The following is an 18,292-nucleotide window of genomic DNA, read 5'->3' on the forward strand; positions in this document are numbered from 1 at the left end:
AGCCCAGGGGAAGGAACCATCAGTTCAAGTGGTTCACCACTATCCTCAGGGCCCCTGGGCTGGGATCTGGAGTAGAGAGTGGGCCCAGGTCCCTCCCTCTCCACTCCCCTCCTCTAGGACACTAGTTGGGCAATTAATATTCTAATTTAGGGGCAAGAAATGGTGCCCTGAACCGCCCCCCCCCAAAGAAGAGAGAGAGCGAGACCCATCATAATAGTGCCGGCTATTTGCCATACTCCATACCAGTCTAGATTTTATAGACCTCTGTCATATCCACCCCACATTTTCCAAGCTGAAAAGTCTGCCTTTTTAATCTCACCTCATGGAAGCTGTTCCGTACCTCTAATCATTTTTGTTGCCCTTTTCTGAACCTTTTCCAATTACAATGTATCTTTTTTGAGATGGGGTGACCAGAACTGCACACAGTATTCAAGATGTGGCCATATCATGGATTTATATAGATGCATTATGATATTTTCGATCTTATTATCTATTCCTTTCCTAATATTGTGTTGGTTTTCTTGACTGCTATTGCACATTGATCAGATGTTTTCAGAGAGCTAGTCACGACTCCAAGATCCTTCAGGAGTGGTAACAGCTAATTTAGACCCTATCATTTTTATGTACAGTTGGGATTATGCTTTCCAATGTGCATTACTTTGCACTTATCAACAATGAACTTCATTTGCCATTTTGTTGCCCAGTCACCCAGCTAAGCTCTACTGGGAATTGTACACACAGCAGTCCTGTGCAGAAGGGAGTCTTCTGTGCTCTCTCTTCACTTTTCACCTTGACTCTTAAACACTGCACAGGAGTTTGGAGCCTAGAGAGAGAAGACAGTGGTAATTTTGGACAATCATGGATGTTAAGAACATTCATAAAAATATAGCGGAACAGGTGGGCAGCCTTTCCTCCTCCCAGTCAATTTGTGTGGGCAACTCTGCCTCCAGTCAACTCGGCTGGGGGAAGGGAGCATCTGTTTGTTTACTCTGTGGTAAGCAAAGCAGAAAATGATCTTGTTTCATTCCCCACTACACACACACTAAAGCTGAGAATGACGGGGTGGGGGGGGAGAACAGTCTTTTTACTGAGCTCCCCTGCATCCCCTGAGCATGAAGCATGGATGTGAGACATTAATATGAGAAAGGTGACTGGAACAATCTGTACTTCCTCAGAGGAAGATCTAGTGGCCTAACTTTCAGGTACCTGGAGTCACAAGTTCAAATCCTAGTGAAGTCAACTCAACCCTTGGAATTCCCACAATAGACAAAATGTTACCTCTATGGATGATTTTAAGGATCCTCAAAAGGAAAGTCTTGTCCGCTCTTCTGGCTATTAAAGATCCCATGGCACACTTTGTGAGACAAGGGTTTATTCCAGTGTCCTTAGCCAAAATTTCCTCTTTCTTCTTCTCCCCACACTGTGGTGCATTGTCCTATGTGCTGGCTGCTGCCCTTCATTCCAGATTGGGTGAATATTGGTTGTGAAGCCTATTGGGCTCTTTCTGGATGAAACCTGCAACAGAAATATTATCGCCAGCTGCAACATTCCACAACAGGGTTTGCTTTAGATAGTTAAGAACTGGAGGAGCTAGTTAGTTGTATTGGGTTTAAAATCTGGCCACTTAAGTCACAAATGAAACCAGGTATGGCAAGCTGCAAGCTCAACCTCTGGTGAGCAATTGTTTACATTGCCAACAAAACAGTGCCTTGTTCAGCAGCATACCTTGTCTGTGCTCAGGAGATGTAATAATAGCTAATACATAGTCTTGGCCTGTGCCCAGTGTGGGTTAGGAAGTTTGCACAGTGCCTCTAGGCCTGGCTCTGCAGAAACCAGCTGGGCTGTTTTGAATGTGGCAATCAGAACTGTCGAAGGACCCAGCTGGGCTGTTTTGAATGTGGAAATGAGTTTGAAGCACTGTGACAGTTGTGGCTCCTACTTACACTTTAGTGCTTCCCCAGCTCAATCATGCAAGTTGCTTGCAAGTTCTGTGAGTACCCATCCCTTACCGAACATAAAGCAACAGCAGCATGATAATAGCCTGTGATCAGGATGCTAGAAGTTTGCAGTGCACTGCAACACAATGTGATTGCCATAGACAGACATTTGGAGCAGTGATATCCCCAGGAGATCATTCTTATCGCTGGGTAGTCAGAAAGCAGCTAACAGGAGGGTGCATTATTAAACATACCCTTACTCCCTTGGTTTTTTGCTGGTTACTCTTCCAATTCTATATCTCCCTTCCGTCCTCTCTCCCCCCCGCCCCCGTGTGTAAGAGTTGCGGTCATTTGGCACACTTGCTGAATGCCACAGCCACGCAAGCTATGCTGCTTTATGGCTTACACCTGCTGTTTAACTCCCCAACAACACTATTTACATCACTACCAAATGTATCCCCTTGGCGTTCAAGGAATTGTGGAAGGCAATAGCCTTAGTTAAAGCAAACTTCTTCTTAAGGGCATCTGGCCCAGCTTGGATCTTCTCAGTACTTTCTGGCTTTCCTTTGGCCTTGCCTATGTCTCCATTCCACTTCCCCCTTTCTCTTCCTTGCTCCTTTGTCTCTCCCTAAACCTCCTGCACTACCATTCCCTGTATCCTTCCATGTCATTGCCTGCCCCTGGACCTTTCTCCTCTCTCTGGCGCTCCAAGTGGCTAACGACTTCCTTCCTTCAAATCCCTTCTTTAAACACACCAACTCCAGGAAGCCCTCAGGTGATCACATACCTTCTGTAAGTGAGAAATGATGGCATGCACATACCAAGTAAAAATTAAAAGGCGGTGAGCCAGAGATTTTCCTTCTTGAGTAATTTCCTGCCTTACAGTAACTCCCTAATAAATATCCATAAACTTACTGAGCACAATTCTGCTCCATTGTCAGTGGAGGCCTCACCTCCAGTAAGCAGCTGATTATTTTTTTTGTCAGTACCTCAAAGTGGTTACTTAGGTTGGGTCTCTGTTGTCAGGTAGAAACATCCTCTGGGTCATCTAGAGCATTTTGTGCCTGAATTGTTTTGCCTCTCTGTTTAGACTGCAAGCTTCTTGAGGCCAAGACTATAACTTCCTCCGTGTTTTGGACTGTAGGGGAGCTTAACAAATAGTAGTAGTAGTCATTAGTGCTGTCTGTGGGTGGGTTCAATAGCTGACTCTGGGTGAGTCAGGCTCATGGGCCTCAGAACTCTGGGTAACCTGCTCCATTATTCTTCTGTCTTTACAGTTCCACCAAAGATCTCCAATATCTCCTCGGATGTCACTGTGAATGAGGGCAGCAACGTGACCCTGGTATGCATGGCAAATGGACGCCCTGAGCCTGTCATCACCTGGAGACACCTCACCCCGACAGGTAAGTCATGCAGCGTAGCTCTTCTGCATACACTGTGCTGGTGACCAGAGGCGGTTTCAGCAGTGAGTCTGGCAGCTACAAAGAGGGGTAAGTCCATGTGATGAGCAATGCCAGGGAACCCTTTAAATACATGGAAGGTATTTTGGTGCCATAACAAGGGCAAGGGGAGTGAGACACTTGCCTCGGGCGTGCAAAGTGGAGGGGCGCAGCTCTACTGTGATCGGTGGCACTTCGGCGGCAGCTCTACCACCGCCGCTTCTTCGGTGGCAATTCAGTGGTGGGTCCCTGAGTCCCTCTTGGAGGGAAGGACTCGGGGATCCACTGAGGTACCCACCACTGAATTGCCGCCGAAGAATGAATGAAGCCGTGGCAATTCAGCGGCAGGTTTTTCCCTCCAACAGGGACTCAGGGACAGGGGCGGCTCCAAGTGGCAAGCGTGTGCCTGGGATGGCAAGCCACGGGGGGCAGCCTGCCAGTCGCTGTGAGGGCGACAGTCAGGAAGCCTTTGGCAGCGTTTCTGATGGAGGTCCACCGGTCCCGCGGTTTTGCCGCTAATTTGGCAGTGAGTATGCTGTAGGCATGGGACCAGCGGACCTCCCACAGAGCTGCTGCCGAATCTGCATCACCGGGGAAGGCCTCCCGTAGAAACGCTGCTGAAGGCTGCCTGACTGTCGTGCTTGGGGCGGTAAAAAACATAGAGCCGCCCCTGCTCAGGGACCCGCCGCTGAATTGCTGCCGAAGAGCCTGGAACTGGCCCTTGCCTTGGGCGCAAAAATTCCTATTAGGCTGTACAGGACATAATAATCAGTTTGTCTCAGGGAACCTTTTAAATGATGTCCATTAGGAGCTGTATATTCTTGGCCGTCTGCTTGCATCTTAGCTGTTGTCTTCATCTAGCTGCTGTAATGTCTGGTGCCAGCAAGGCACACTGCAGGGTCAAAGGGACCACATCCACTAATTGCAGAGAAGGAGGCGGAAAATCTTACCCATCTAATAATAAGTCCAGTAGGATCCTTTGAAAACCGCCAGATTGGCTTTCCAATCCTTTTGCATCAGAGAGGAGGCATGTGGTGACATGAGTCATCACATGCTACTTTCAGCCTTTGTAGACAGCAGCTCTGCACCCCATTAAGGGATGAGATGGCAGAAAAGGAGGACCCAGTAAGGCACAGAGCAAGCAAGAAATCAGCCAGCTGTTCCATTATTAATTATTCCTTTGCTATTGCGGCACTTGGCAGCCTTGGAGAGCAAACATTCCTATCATTAGCCCCACTGACCGCCTGGGGAAGACAGCTAGTGAAGCAGGGAGTCTCCTAACTATTCATGCCTTGAAGATTTATCAGAGGGAAGACAACAAGACACATACGCCTCTTCTTCACCCCTCCCAATCTGTTTCTTTGAGGGCAGATGTTCTCCTCGCCTGCTGTCATTTATAGCTAGCTCCTGGTTCGATTCAAGTCAATGGGGAGAACTCCCAGGACCGGGCACTGAATATAGGATTCACAACAAGGTATTGTAATGTTTATTTACTGAGAAAGGCTCCAAGCTGCCAGAGCAGAAACTTTCTTCAAGTGCAAGAGACTGTGAAACTAATCATTATGCTAGTCAGCAACGGGAGAGAGAGTGAGTCATGGAAGGAGGAGAAGAGATGGGGAGAGAGAGAACTTGAGGGAATTAGAGATGGGACTCAATCCAAATGCTGCATCCAGCACACCCCTTCTCCTGCCTCCAAATTTGAGGGGAGTTTAGATTCTACTCCACATTTCCTGTCTTGCCCCCATGGGCCAAATCAAAATACTCCCACTCTAAACAGCTTTGGGATATCTGAAATCCAGACCTTTTCTTTTGTGGGTTTGGCCCATCTCTAGCAGAAATGGAAGGAGAGAGAGTAAAAACGCTGCCAGGAAGAGACAGAGGTGGGAACAGAAAGAGGGGGAGGGAGTGTGATTTCTTTGTGGTGTTATCAACTGCCTGGTTCTTCTCTTCTGTTATTGTCAATATTGAGTGTGCAAGTGCCACTGAGGTGTGTAGGAAAATGACCTGTTTGGTTTTTTTTCTTTAATTTATGTATTTACAATCTGCTTACACCCCAGGGGCAATTTTGCTATAAGATACATTTCTTATTGAACCTTTGATCTCCTTGCTGTATCAGAATTTCAGTCCTCACCGCTACTTCTTTCTCTTTGTATTCAAATGGGAGACATTTCCTTGTCATGCACCAAGCGTTTTGTAGCATTGTTTCAGTTAATACATGGATATTAGTTTCCATGAAGATTTAATACAAGAGTTCCGGATTTGAGAGATGCCACCTATGTCAGCGTTCAGATCCTACAGTAATAGTCATTTTTGATAAATAGAGACTGTAGAGGGATGGCTTCTATATGCATGTGATCAATTGCGGAGTCATACAATAAACTGCATATGGCATGCCCCTTTGCCCGCCTCACCCATACTTTGCCCACTGATTGATACACATTGGGATTACTTCTAATATTCCAAGCCAATTTTGGGGCTTTCAAAGAGTGGCCATTAAAACAACACCAAGACTAGCCAGGAAAAAGACCCCGCCCCTTTTAAAAAAAAACATGTGGAATTGCATCATTCTGAGATGCAGGAGGGGCAGTCCCTGTTGCCTGGACTCTCATCCAGGCCCTCATTACCTGTCTCAACTAGTGCAACTTCTTCCTCTGGTGCCAAGACCAATCATATCTTCCCTCACCTCTATCCATTCAGAGCACAGCTACAGAGATTGTTTTCCTGGCTCATTGCTTGTCACCTCACCCCTCTCGGTGTCCCTCTGCTGGCTCCCACTTCTCAACCACTTTAAACACATTGTTTTTCTTCACCTTTGAGATCATTCATGATCTATTCCTCCCCCAGCACCTATTCTCTTATGTGCTGTCCAGATGTTGACGCCTGCCTCCATTCTCCCAAAGGTGCCAGTATTTATGGTCCATTTGTTACATTTTCCAGCATGCAGCTTCATGCTTTATCCCATGCTGCTCCCTCTGCATGGAAGGAGCTACCTGTAAACCGTCCACAAAGCCACCTCCACTGCCCTCCTTCAGATCCCTCTTTTAAACCTTTCCTCTGCCATAATGCCTACAAAAAACCTCAGCAACGATTGGTCTGCTGAAACCACTGCTTGTCACACTGACCAGTATTGTCTCAATGGGTGTGTGGGATTTTGTGTGTGATCTCCTATTAATATCCATCTGTCTCATGTCATTTAGTTAGATTGTAATTTCTTCAGGGCGAGGGTTCATCTTTAATTTATATGTTTTGTGCAGCACCTAGCACAATGAGGCCCTGTTTGTATTGAGGAGCCTAGGCTTCAATGCAAACATAATTTATCATTATTAGATTTAGGATTGTCACTTAATTATATTCCAGACCTATCCCACTTAGAAACAGGTGTCTTGTTCCACCAGAAAGGATCTGGGAATCTCCCAAGAGTATAATGCATTTGAGTCTAGTCATGCTAGATCAAAAGGCATCTGGTCTGAAATCACCGTGATATTACACATCAAAAAGCTAGCTTAGATAACTTTAAGTGGTTTCCAAAATGGTTTGGGGTACGTGTGTTTCTGTTCCTCTGAGCCTTGTATAATTGGACCTATGAAAAAACGTTGTGATGTTGCACTCCATAATGTTTTATGGAAATATTCTTATGAGTGTGACTATAAGGTAATTGGAATATGCTTTCTGCAAAAGGTCTCTTGTAAGGTATCATTACAAAACTTATAACTCTGAGATCCTATTGTAATTTTGCAAAGTGTGGGCCATTAACGGTGGCTTGGAATCTTGATGGCTCCCATTGACTAGGACAATTGGTTGTGAAAGAGTTTATTTACCTGCAAGCCTTCCTCTGTACCTGTTGTGGGTAATGAAGAATGAGGTCTTACAGTGACATGTGACTGTCACAGGATACTGGAATCCATCTTAAACCTGGTGTTTTTCCATTTAAAAGGGGAGTGGGGACCAGAGAGACAAAAGGATTCTCGCCTTGTGCCAAAGCTATAAAAGGGGGTGAAGCGGGACAAAGGGGGTCCCAGTCATGAGACAGCCCCTGCTTTTCACCTAAGATGCTTGCTGGAACTAACAAGGACTGTACCAGGGGAAAGAGTTGAGCCCAGACTAGGAAGGAGCCTAGTCTGTGAAAGAAGCTTATTGAAACATCTCTGAGGGTGAGATTTAATCTGTAATCAGTTTCTTAATATATTAGGCTTAGATTTACGTGTTTGGTTTTACTTTGTTCTGTCCATTATTACCTGAAATCACTTAAATCCTACTTTTTATATTTAATAAAATCACTTTGGTTTATTGAACCCAGAGGAAGTGATTAATACCTGGGGGAGAAAACAGCTGTGCATATCTCTCTATCCGTATTAGAGGGTGGAAAATTTATGAGTTTACCCTGTATAAGCTTTATACAGAGTAAAAACGGATTTATTTGGGGTTTGGATCCCATTGGGAACTGGGTTTCTGGGTGCTGGAGATAGGTGACCTACTGAGCAGTTGGTTAAAGTCTGCAGCTTTAGGGGTGTGGACCAGACCTGGGTCTGTGCTGCAGCAGGCTTGCATGTCTGGATCAACAAGGCAGGGTTCTGGAGTCTCAAGCTGGCAGGGAAAATGGGCTCAGAGATAAATTCAGCACGTCGGGTGATGGTCCCAAGCGGGTCTCTGTGACTGAACCACATCACAGCCATTATCAATCCTGGATGACCATCCCATGTTTCTTTCTATAACCAGGACTGTGAGGTAGGTTAGGGTCCTGGCATGGCTTTGGGTGCTAGATGGGAGATGGGGGGGCCATGCCTGGCCTGCAGGAGGGTGGGATACTGAGGCTGGTGTAGGGGTCTGATGCAGTGATGGTGGCCTTGCTGCTGGGTTTTGAGGGTTCTGAGCTGAGCTTCTGGGTGGGTGGTCAGTGGAGTGGGGGAGTCTCCCTTCTTCCCTCCTCTCCATCCACACATCATTCAACTCTGGGGTACCGGAGGGGCTGCTTCCAGGCCAGTTCCACAATACTTTGGAATGATGTTGTTCATTTCCTGCAGGAGTGCATCATGCAGAAGGTGAAACCTAGGAACAGTCTCTGGACAGACCAGAGGTGAATCCCAGGCAGTAGGGGGCAAGAGAACCAGTTGCGGCTTTCTTCCCTGCCTGAGTTCCCCCAGGACCCTAGCAATGGTGAGGGTTTGCTGCTTTCTCAGATAATTGGAGCTGACCTGCTGGTTGAAAAGTCCTGATCTGTTTTTCATATGTTCATGGCTGGGTCACCAGGCTGCCTGATGCATATCAGCGTGCAGGCCTCTTGGTGACAGAAATGTTAGTATTAGCACATACAGAAATCTCTAAAAAATCATCCAAATTAGTTTTCCTAGAAACCAAAGTGTCATAATTTTAGGATCTCATATCTCATGATATGCCGGAAATCGGTTTTGGATAATCACTGGAAAGGCAGCTCTCCAGTGGGGTAATGCCCCTGTTTCTAGCAAAGGCATGTTAGTCCTTAATACTGTCCCTGGGTATAACTCACTCAGACCAGTGGATGTTTCATTCTCTCCTTTCACTTTATCCATATTTCTCTGGCAGGTTCTTTTTTTTTATTTTTTTTTTTATATTTTGAAACGGGGACCATTTGAGGCCAATAGACTTGGAATATTAAACGCCATTCTAGTGGAGAAGATAATTAGTGGACCAATCGAAATGAGTGCTGTAGAACATGGCTGGAAGGTGTAACACATGTTTGCAGAGCAAAAGGAATTCATTCCCTAGTTATCATGCCTACATATGAGGGCTAATGAACAGATAGAAAGATTTAAAAAATCTCAGGGGACAGAATTACTTTTGTTTTGTACACTAACCGAAAAATATGGCAGGCTTATTTCTCTCGGCTTTCTTTCATTCAGTTTATTCATTGCACACTTTTTGTCTAATCACCTGAGTTGGTTCTGGAAGAATGGAATTATTTCTTACCAGCTGGAAAGTGGAGAAAAGAAAACAAATGATAGGAAAAGATGGTCCACTGCTCATGTAATGGAAGAAAGGGACGCTTCTCATGATGCTTGGATTCCATGGGGATGGACTCTCTAGAACTACCATGCAAAGAAAGGTAGATGGGTGCATGTGGGAAGAAAAGTTCTTCATAAAAAACATTTTATTCCATTTTATCCCTCCCCCTCCCATCCTTGGTGTGGAGAAAAATCAGACATTTTTCTCACATCAGCTCCAAGTTTCCAAGCCCAGAAGCTGCCTGTAGGAAGCTCACTTTCCTCCCCCATGAGATTGCTGAATTGTGACTTGCTGTTGCCTGTATCATTTGAAGCAGGGGAAGAATAATCCTTCAATAATTCAGATGGCAAATATCAGTGCAAATCAGCTTTAATTCTTGGCAGTACTCTAGTAATGAAAACTGAAATGTCATTCCTTGGGATGTCATCAGCTCCCAATTCATTTCATTGCTTTCAGGGTGGCACAGAGATGGATTTTGAATGAGTAGTTTGTGACCCAGGAACCTCTGAATGCCAACTGGCAGAAAGCATTTGGGAGTGCCTAGAGTTTTACAGGGATCCCCTGGGTCAGGTGTGCACACCGTAGTGCACCAAAGGGTGGCATGTAAAGTTTCTACTAAGAATCAGTAGCTTTCTTATCAACGTAATCATGAAACATATGTAAGGATAATATTTGAGACATTATGCATCTATACTAGAAATTATGTTCCTAAAGGCAGATCACCAAGAGGTGATATGCTTCAAACAGGTTCCTTTTGGGTAGGGAGTAACAAACACTTATCTGCCTGTCTGGCCATTTGGGTATGGCATATTATATACTCCACAGTGTATCCCTACTTGAATACTGAGCCACAGGCTAACCAAGAGACTGCAAAATCTACAAGAAAGGAGTATATAGGAAAAAACAAAGAGAAGGAATCCTGTTTGAATAAAGACAGTGGATTGGTGGGATATATCTGGGAGTGCAGAGGTATCCGCTGGATTTTTCACTGAGGAGGCAAGCTGGCAGTGATTTGTCTCATGAATGGAAAAGCACAGCCAAGCCTGACTGGAAAATGCTGGAAGGACTTGTGGTGTACACTGCTCTATAAGACATGAAGGTATCTAGTAAAGTAAGTCTAGGTTATAGAATGCCTGTTTTATGAATATTTTTCATGTAGCTATTTGTTAACAATACTACCACTTGCTATCACTCGAATCTCTGTACTTTGTTAAATAAACATATACTTGTTTTCACTGTAAACATATTTTAGTGCTGAGAGACAAAGTGAGTGAAGTAATATCTTTTATTTGGACCAACTTCTGTTGATGAGAGAGACAAGCTTTCGAGCCAGGTGAAGGTCTGGGAAAGGTCCTCTTGAGTGTCACAGCTAAATGCAAAGTGGAACAGATTGTTTAGCATCAGCTGTTAGCACATATTTTAAGTACCATTCAAGGCATCTGATAAAGTGGAGTTTAGCCCATGAAAGCTTAGCTTCCATCATGAAGAGTGGACAGGGAATGAAGATACTTGGAGATTTGATACAGAACTAGGCAGGAGATCATACACTCTGACTACATTTTAGGCTTGGTCTATACTTAAGTTATGTAGGCATAGCTACATTGATAAGGGGTGTGCAAAAAAACATACCCTGATGGACATAGCTATGCCAACAAACCCCCCACGTAGATGGGGCTATACTGACAGAAGAGGGCTTGTGTTGACATAGTTATTGGCATTTGAGGAGGTGGTATTCCTACACTGACAGGAAAACTCCTTCTGTTGGTGTTGGCTGCATTCTGCCTATGCAGGTAGGCCAGTATAGTCTTCATGACCACCATGTGGCTTGGTGATAAGACTCTGAAAAGAACACCACAACACGTCTCAGATCTCTGTGATCACCAGGCTGTATCTAAAATTAGGCAATATGGCTCAAATCAGGAGATAGAATACTCTGGTGATGTGTGGTATAAGAACCTGAATAGAACAGAATAGAAGCAAAATTATTACAAAACCCAGTTCCATTTAGTGGTAGAAACAAAGAGTAATGAGAAGGCCTATTAAACATAGTGGACTGATTCTCTCCACACGGGGCATGAGCAAATCTCATTGAATCTTAAAGCAATCACTCATACCCTACAATGTTTTGAGAGGGCAGGAGGTAGCTCTGTCCCAGTACTATATGTAATAGGGAAGGAGTATTATATAATACTTTTCCTGTAACTTGTAAATAGACTATGGAACTCACTGATGCAAGAAATCACTGAAGCCCCAAGAACTAATCAGGATTCAGAAAGGAATTGGACACTTCTATGGATAATAAGACTATTCAGAGTTTTAACTGATGATAAAAGTATTGGAAGGGATATTAAGCTTCATGCTTCAGTGCTTCACTGTTGGAGATCAGGATAATTCCTAATGTGGAAGGAACAGTATCCAACATCCCAGCTGTTCCGGATATGTGAAGTATGTACAGGTCCCTTTTTAACACAATTCCTAATAGCAAGGAACCAGGGAGTTCTGGGAAGGAGCAAGATTGAAGGTGGCAGTGTGACCCATGTAGGTCTCTCTCAAGCACTTGTCTAGCATTTTCCCCCTGTTGTTGTTTGATGGGTCTCTAGATGTAATGTGCTAGGTGCTGCACATGACACCCAAAGGAAGAACCATGGGCTGCCACAAGAAGATGATAACCAGAAAACTCCCAGCATGGGCCATCAAAAGCCATAAACACTAGGTGATGGTGAGTGAAAAGAGGATTTTCTGCTTATCTAAATCCATTAGGATTTAGTCTCTGTGTCTGGTGCATTCTCAAACTCAAGAGAAAAATCTTGAGGAGGAAACTTACTGCACATACATCTGGAGTGTTGCTGCACCAGCTCCTTCAGTTCTCCACTCCACCTCCCTTCCTTGCCTTTGCACAAACAGGGATTTTAGAACTTAATAATATTGGACTGACCCCTAATTTTTTAGGAGGCTTAGAGGAGTACTGATCATTGTAACTCTTTTTTTTTTCTACTTTCTCCAGCTAGAATTTTTGCCAGGATTATGGTCTCCTTCACAGAGACCCTTCCCTCCCCACACTCGGCCGTCTGCGGTCACTGCTGGTTTGTTTTTAAGATTCTCATGAAATTTCTTCAGCCTGTCCTCATTTTCCCCAACAGTGTAAAAATAGACACTGGCTCACAGAGAGGCTGAGATACAAGCTGAAGTCTGAAGTGTTCCAAGGCTTCTCAGAAGGCATCAAAAGCTGTCAGCCTCTTTATTCTCTTCCCAGTCTCCCAACCTCCGTCCCCTTTTTTACTTCTAAGAATTGTCTCCTTTTCCTGCATTGCCCGGGAGCAGGAAAATATCATCACCCTTTCTCCTCTGACTGTTAACTAAATCCTGAAACCTTGCTCTCTCCACACACACATAAGAGGACTTTGATTTCTTCCATCCATGCCCAGACACACATGTGCTGCCCACAGATCCCCCCTGTTGTAGCCATGCTCCATGCAGTCCGACTGCCTGGGCTGATGTTCCAGTGTGAACACTACTGATACACAGGGCTGCTGGGGGTGAGGACAAGTGGGGCAATTTTCCCCAGGCCCTGGGCCCTGCAGGGGACCCCATAAGAGTTTTTCGGGGCTCCTGGAGTGGGGTCCTTCACTTGCTCAGGGGGCCCCGGAAAACTCTTGCGGGGCCCGGGCCCCTGGAGCTTCTTCCGCTCCGGGACTTTGGTGGCAATTCGGTGGCAGTGGGGTCCTTCTGCTCCAGGACCCCCGCCAAAGTGCCAGGTCTTCAGTGGCAGGGACCCCCCGTCGCGGGTCTTCGGGGCACTTTGGCAGCGGGTCCTGGAGTGGAAGGATCCCCCCAGCTGCTGAATTACCGCTGAAGCAGGGGCCCCTGCTGCCAAAGATCCCAGGCCCCCTGAATTCTCTGGGCGGCCCTGCTGATACATGACACATTTATCTTAGCAGCTTTGATTTCTCTCTTCTGCCTCAGTGGCAGAGAGGGAGTGGGGCTTTCTTGACAGTGCAAGTCTTCTGGCTGTTAGGGTAATTCAGGAAATAGGCCACATTCTTCTCTGCCTCAACTGTATTCCGAGGAGTGAGTTACAGCCAGGGTGAGTTTGCCCATCAGCTTCTGGTTAATCACGTTGCCATTCAATAGCTCTGATTTTGCTTGCATTTGCTGGGGAGCTGTGGTGTCTTTACTTAGTGGTCTATCCATTCTCTGCTGACCTATGTGAGATCTTAAAAATGAAGCTGCTCTGCGCATATTTGAAAAGGATCTTGGGAGAGTTAATAGGAGTAGTTGCCCCTAGGTTCTCTGACCATAATGTCTCACCGTTAGCACTGTTGTGCAGTCTGCTGCCCACCACCCCCAGAGGTGGCTGCGATCCAGTAGTAATGTGATTATTTTGTAGAGCAGTTTGGGATGAAAAGGGCTATAGAACTGTAGGCTGATCTTGAACATCACTTGAGCTTTTTCTATTCACTAGTTCATGAAGATTCCAGAACGCCCAAGCAGAGGGTGAAAGAGAGTGAGAGAGATCATAATCGTCAATGACAGGGAAAGGAAATACCACACAACAGCTTAGTGGGATCCCAGCAACAGCTTAATGCACTGCACCTCACCGCATTCTCCTCATTTTCCACCCTCACACACCCATTGGCATCAGTGATTTGCATTGGGATAACTAAGAGGATAATTGCCTGTTGTCATGCCTCACATTGCCCTATGCTGTTTGGTAAGCTAGAGGGGCCTGTCTGGTTTTCATCTGCCTGCCCCTGTGCAGGCTCCTGCACACCAAATGGGACTCCCGGAAGTTGAGAACTGCTGTATTATAGAGAGTGATCAGTTAATCCACAGGGAGTTGACTGGGGATGATATAACCAATGATAATACACTGGCTAAGTGAATGTAATTTGTCTCCCTCAAGTGACCAACCTCAGCAATTATATCAGCCTGCAATGCACTCACAGTAAAAGGAGCTACTCCTTTAACTCAAGTGGCAGTGACTGCATTTTTAGGGCTGAAGATCCTGAGTTCAGTCTTCTCAGTACCTGGATGTTACAGTCCCCACTAGTGACAGCATGTTTATGGCCTGGGCTCATTATTCAGGTTTTAAAACGCTCTTGTTCTTGTGACTCCTGAGATGCAAAGAGGTGATGGGTGCATTAAGGAGAGAGAATTCATGACCCTCAGAGTTTAACATTTTTCAGCATAAACACATTTTTAGAGTTCTCCCTTAAAAAGAAAATGGAAAGGTTGAATTTTTTTCTATAGCTAATATATGCATTCTTTTCCTTGCAGCAAGCAGGCTGCTCCCTCTCTCATTGCAGGAGGGAGGGGAAAATGAGCCTCAGTAATAAGAAGGAAAAGTTAGGAGTTTCTCCAGGCACTTTCTAAAAGGAAGACATCCCCCCTCCCCGCCGTTTGCCACTTAGGGTCTGATCACTTCTCTCTTCGCTGGAGCAGGAGCTGGTTCTTTCCACAGCTTTCTCCTACATGGGGCCCAGTGAAGGCTGATGACAGCTCTGTCCTGGGCTGTGGGCTGCGTGCTGCAGCGAACACTTTCTTGAAGCTACAGTATTTGTTTCATACACAGTCCTAAAGCCTCACTGCCTTACATTTCTCACGTGCAATAAGATGGACGCACTCTCGCTTCTCTTTCCCTGTGTCTCCTCCTCCTACCCCTGCCTTGAACCAACCCCAATCATGAAGCTGCTTGGCATATGCCTGCTGGTTCCAGTGATAACTAGAAAATATGCTGGCAGGAAGCTACATTTGTCAAACAGATACAGGCTTCAGAAATATTTGAGCTGGACTCAGTAGTCTCTAAGGGGCATGGAAGAAAGCAAAATGGATTTATGCTCTTGTATTGAAGGAAGGAAAATCAGAATGTTCTCTATCACCCACAAGCTCCCCATCCTGTGTGTTCCCCATCCCCTTCCCAACCGGGCCTCTATTTAATGTACAGTGTGACGATATCCACGTATCAGGATAACTGTACTCCGGCATGCTATAACAATGAGGCATAGCACTTATTCATTATGTTCATTCACCCAGGAAGTGTGATCCATTTGGTAGGGCATCAGAAGACTTAGGTTTTATTTCTGTTTCTGCTATTGACTCGCTGTGTGAGCCTTGAGCAAATCACTGCCTTCCTCTGCCTCAGTTTCCCTCTTTGTAAAATCATAATGATGCAGACCAACCATTGTAAAAGGCTTTGAGGTTTATGGATGAAAAGACATCCATCTACACTAATTAGTAATACAGAGTGCTCTGCACCTTTACATCAGTGTGCAAGCAGGAACTGATTGAAGTATGAGCTAGTGACGAACACTTTGTTGCTCTGTGATCACAGGAGGCTGGTAAATTGGCATGCAGCTGTCACTGGGGCGGGGGATGGTGTGTGGGTGGGCACGTGCTGGGAGAGGAAATGAGGGAAGCAGAACTTGAAAGATGCTCTTCTAAAAGGCAGACAGGCACATAGTGAAAAGATGAACTGTAAGGGCTGGAAAACCTGATGCTGCTCAGAATGATGACTTGTAGAGACTTCAGTTGCCAGTCAGCCTCCCACAACAAGGAGCTTTTCTCTAGGCTCCAAACACAGGCCTAGTGGACATGAGTGCAGCCCTGTGTTTGGACCCCACATACGGTAGGGCTGAATTTGGCACAGAGTTGCTGTCTGTCCCCTCATTTTCCATGTCCCACCTTTGCACAGGGTTTGGTTTGCATCTTCAGTCTTATCTCATGGAACAAACTCCCCCTCCCTGTCTGGAGACAATGAACAGCATGGGGCTTGGAAATTTGTTTCTTTAAATACTGCATCTTTAAAATGTGTGTTTCTTTCTTTTGTTTTCCCTCTGGCATCCGGAAAATATGAAGGAGAAAACAGCATGATGCTGTTCTCTGTATTATTTCATTCACTGAGTGGAACAGATCACTCCCTCTGAACTCCTAGTCAGTGCCCCCCTCAACTTCACTGTGTCACGGGAGCAAGCTGTGCAGCAGCAGAAACTGTGGGGAGCATGGCTGAGTGCAGATCAGCTGTGAGGAGCAGGGACCACTGACTGGGCTGGCCTTTGTGCTCCACCCGAGGTTGGGGCATGAGATACTGAATTTAGATGGACTACGTGGGCCCAAAGAGTCAAAGGTGTTCACATGACCCTGAAGCTGCCCAACATTAAACAGTGTAAAACAGGGTTTGGGGTTTGGTATCCAGAGACCTCAGCCTGCTTAGTACCATGGCAAACACATCATTAAACATTTCTTAAACCTTTTTATTACAGAAAGGGACAAAGCAGCTAAAGCATTTGAAGAATAAAGCAAGACTTTCATTGTAACAGTCTCTCTTTTTTCCCTTTCTCTTTAGCTGTAGAGAGCCTTTAGAAGGGAATCTCCTCATGTCTGGCAATCTTCTAGATGGCATTAAAAGTGGTGGTAGCTGTCCTTTTTGGGGGAAAGAACAGAGGCTAGTTGAGATGGGCGGGGGGAGTTATTGTTCAAGTCTGATCCCATTCCCTAACAGACGGGACAAACATGCACAGGAAAGGAGAGAAACCAGGACCGATTAGAAAATGCAGCTTCTCTCTGGTGTTGACTCTCACTTGAAACCTCACTGCAGGTAAAATACAGGCATGCCACTCTGAGATCTGGCAAATTTGTACCAGCGTTGGGCTCTGTTTGGGGCATTGCTTTTAGCTGCCTCTTTCTGGTCACAGGCTTGTAGTTATGTTGTAAAATACACAATCTTGTCCGGCTAAGCCAGACTCTTATTAGACAGAAGAAAAAGGAGAAGGGTAGGAAAGAGAAGAAATAAGTTGCTGGGGATGGAAAGGACATTTGCGTTGGGTGGAGACCACATCCCGGGTGGTGGTTGGGATTCACATGGAACCAGTGGGGGCTGTGATGTCTTCTGAGTCCCTGTTTTGGCCTAATCTCTCAGGATCAGAGGAAAAAGAGCCCAGTAATGTCATGGTGGATCCCAGTGTCCCAGGAAATGGTGAGGGTTGCAGCCATGATGATGATGCTTGCTCCTTCCCCTTCTTTCAGTATTAATTGTTACACTGACACTCCACCACTGCTAATTTTTCACCCTCCAAATTCTCTCTGTGAGGAACCTAGGTGGGGAGGTGGGGAGTGAAATAGCCCATCCCTTCATTATTTTGTCCTTCAGTTAGGCCTAATTCCCAACACACCAATTTTGGTTCACTGACTTCTTGTGCCATGCTGTGCTTGTTTACTAGGCATGATCTTACAGCAGTCCTTGAATTATAGCCGTGGGCCTTTTGATTTTTACTAATTTGGTCTGTCTGTGTTTGTGTCTGTGAGTTCCACAGGTTGACTGTTTGCATGTAGGTGTTCCCTTTATTGCTTTTAAATTTAACTCCACAGTTAAGGCTACCTCAAGTTTTTCATTTAAAGCAGGAATTCAGTTTTTGTTTGCTATGAAGAATGCCGTATACCTTCCCCAAATGTACAGCACATTTTGTGTGTGTGTGAGTGTGTGTGTGTGCGAGAGAGAGAGAGAGAGCTGAGTTTCACAGATCATGGTTCCCTGTCCTGAGAGAAGATAGGGCTACAGCAAGGGCCAGGATCAGAGAAGACTTGGCACTGACAGAAGGACTACTGGTATTTCTATGGGTTCTTCCTAAAACTCAGATTTTAATTGGTATAGGAGGAGAAACTTATGTTTTTTATATATATAAAGGAATACCCATTGGAGACTGACACTGATTGACTTCTGCTGACCTGTATATATCCTGGTGCAAGCTGGAAGGTTTCCTCAGTCAGAGACTTTGGGGATCAGTGAATAGAGTTTGTTTAAAAGAAATGAACCTCATCCAGGAGGTTTTGCAACTTGCACTAAGAAGAGTCTGTTTGTCAAGCTTAAGTGGCATCAAGTGGCTTAGAACAAGGGCTCTTGGGCATTAAATGGTTCCTACCAAATACTAAGCCCATTACCGT

The 18,292-nt window shown here is 45.4% G+C and overlaps 1 protein-coding gene across 3 annotated transcripts in view; it reads left to right on the top strand.

The window, feature by feature from the left end:
* LSAMP (limbic system associated membrane protein) overlaps window positions 1-18,292 on the top strand; it is a 1,403,745-nt gene that overhangs the window by 1,228,949 nt on the left and 156,504 nt on the right. For all 3 annotated transcript variants that reach the window (XM_032776813.1, XM_032776812.2, XM_032776814.2), the window contains one exon: window positions 3,215-3,340. In XM_032776813.1, coding sequence (XP_032632704.1) covers window positions 3,215-3,340 — 126 coding nt within the window. The remainder of the gene's footprint in view (window positions 1-3,214; window positions 3,341-18,292) is intronic.

Source organism: Chelonoidis abingdonii, chromosome 1 (genome assembly GCF_003597395.2).
Source record: "Chelonoidis abingdonii isolate Lonesome George chromosome 1, CheloAbing_2.0, whole genome shotgun sequence".
Lineage (NCBI taxonomy): Eukaryota > Metazoa > Chordata > Testudines > Testudinidae > Chelonoidis > Chelonoidis abingdonii.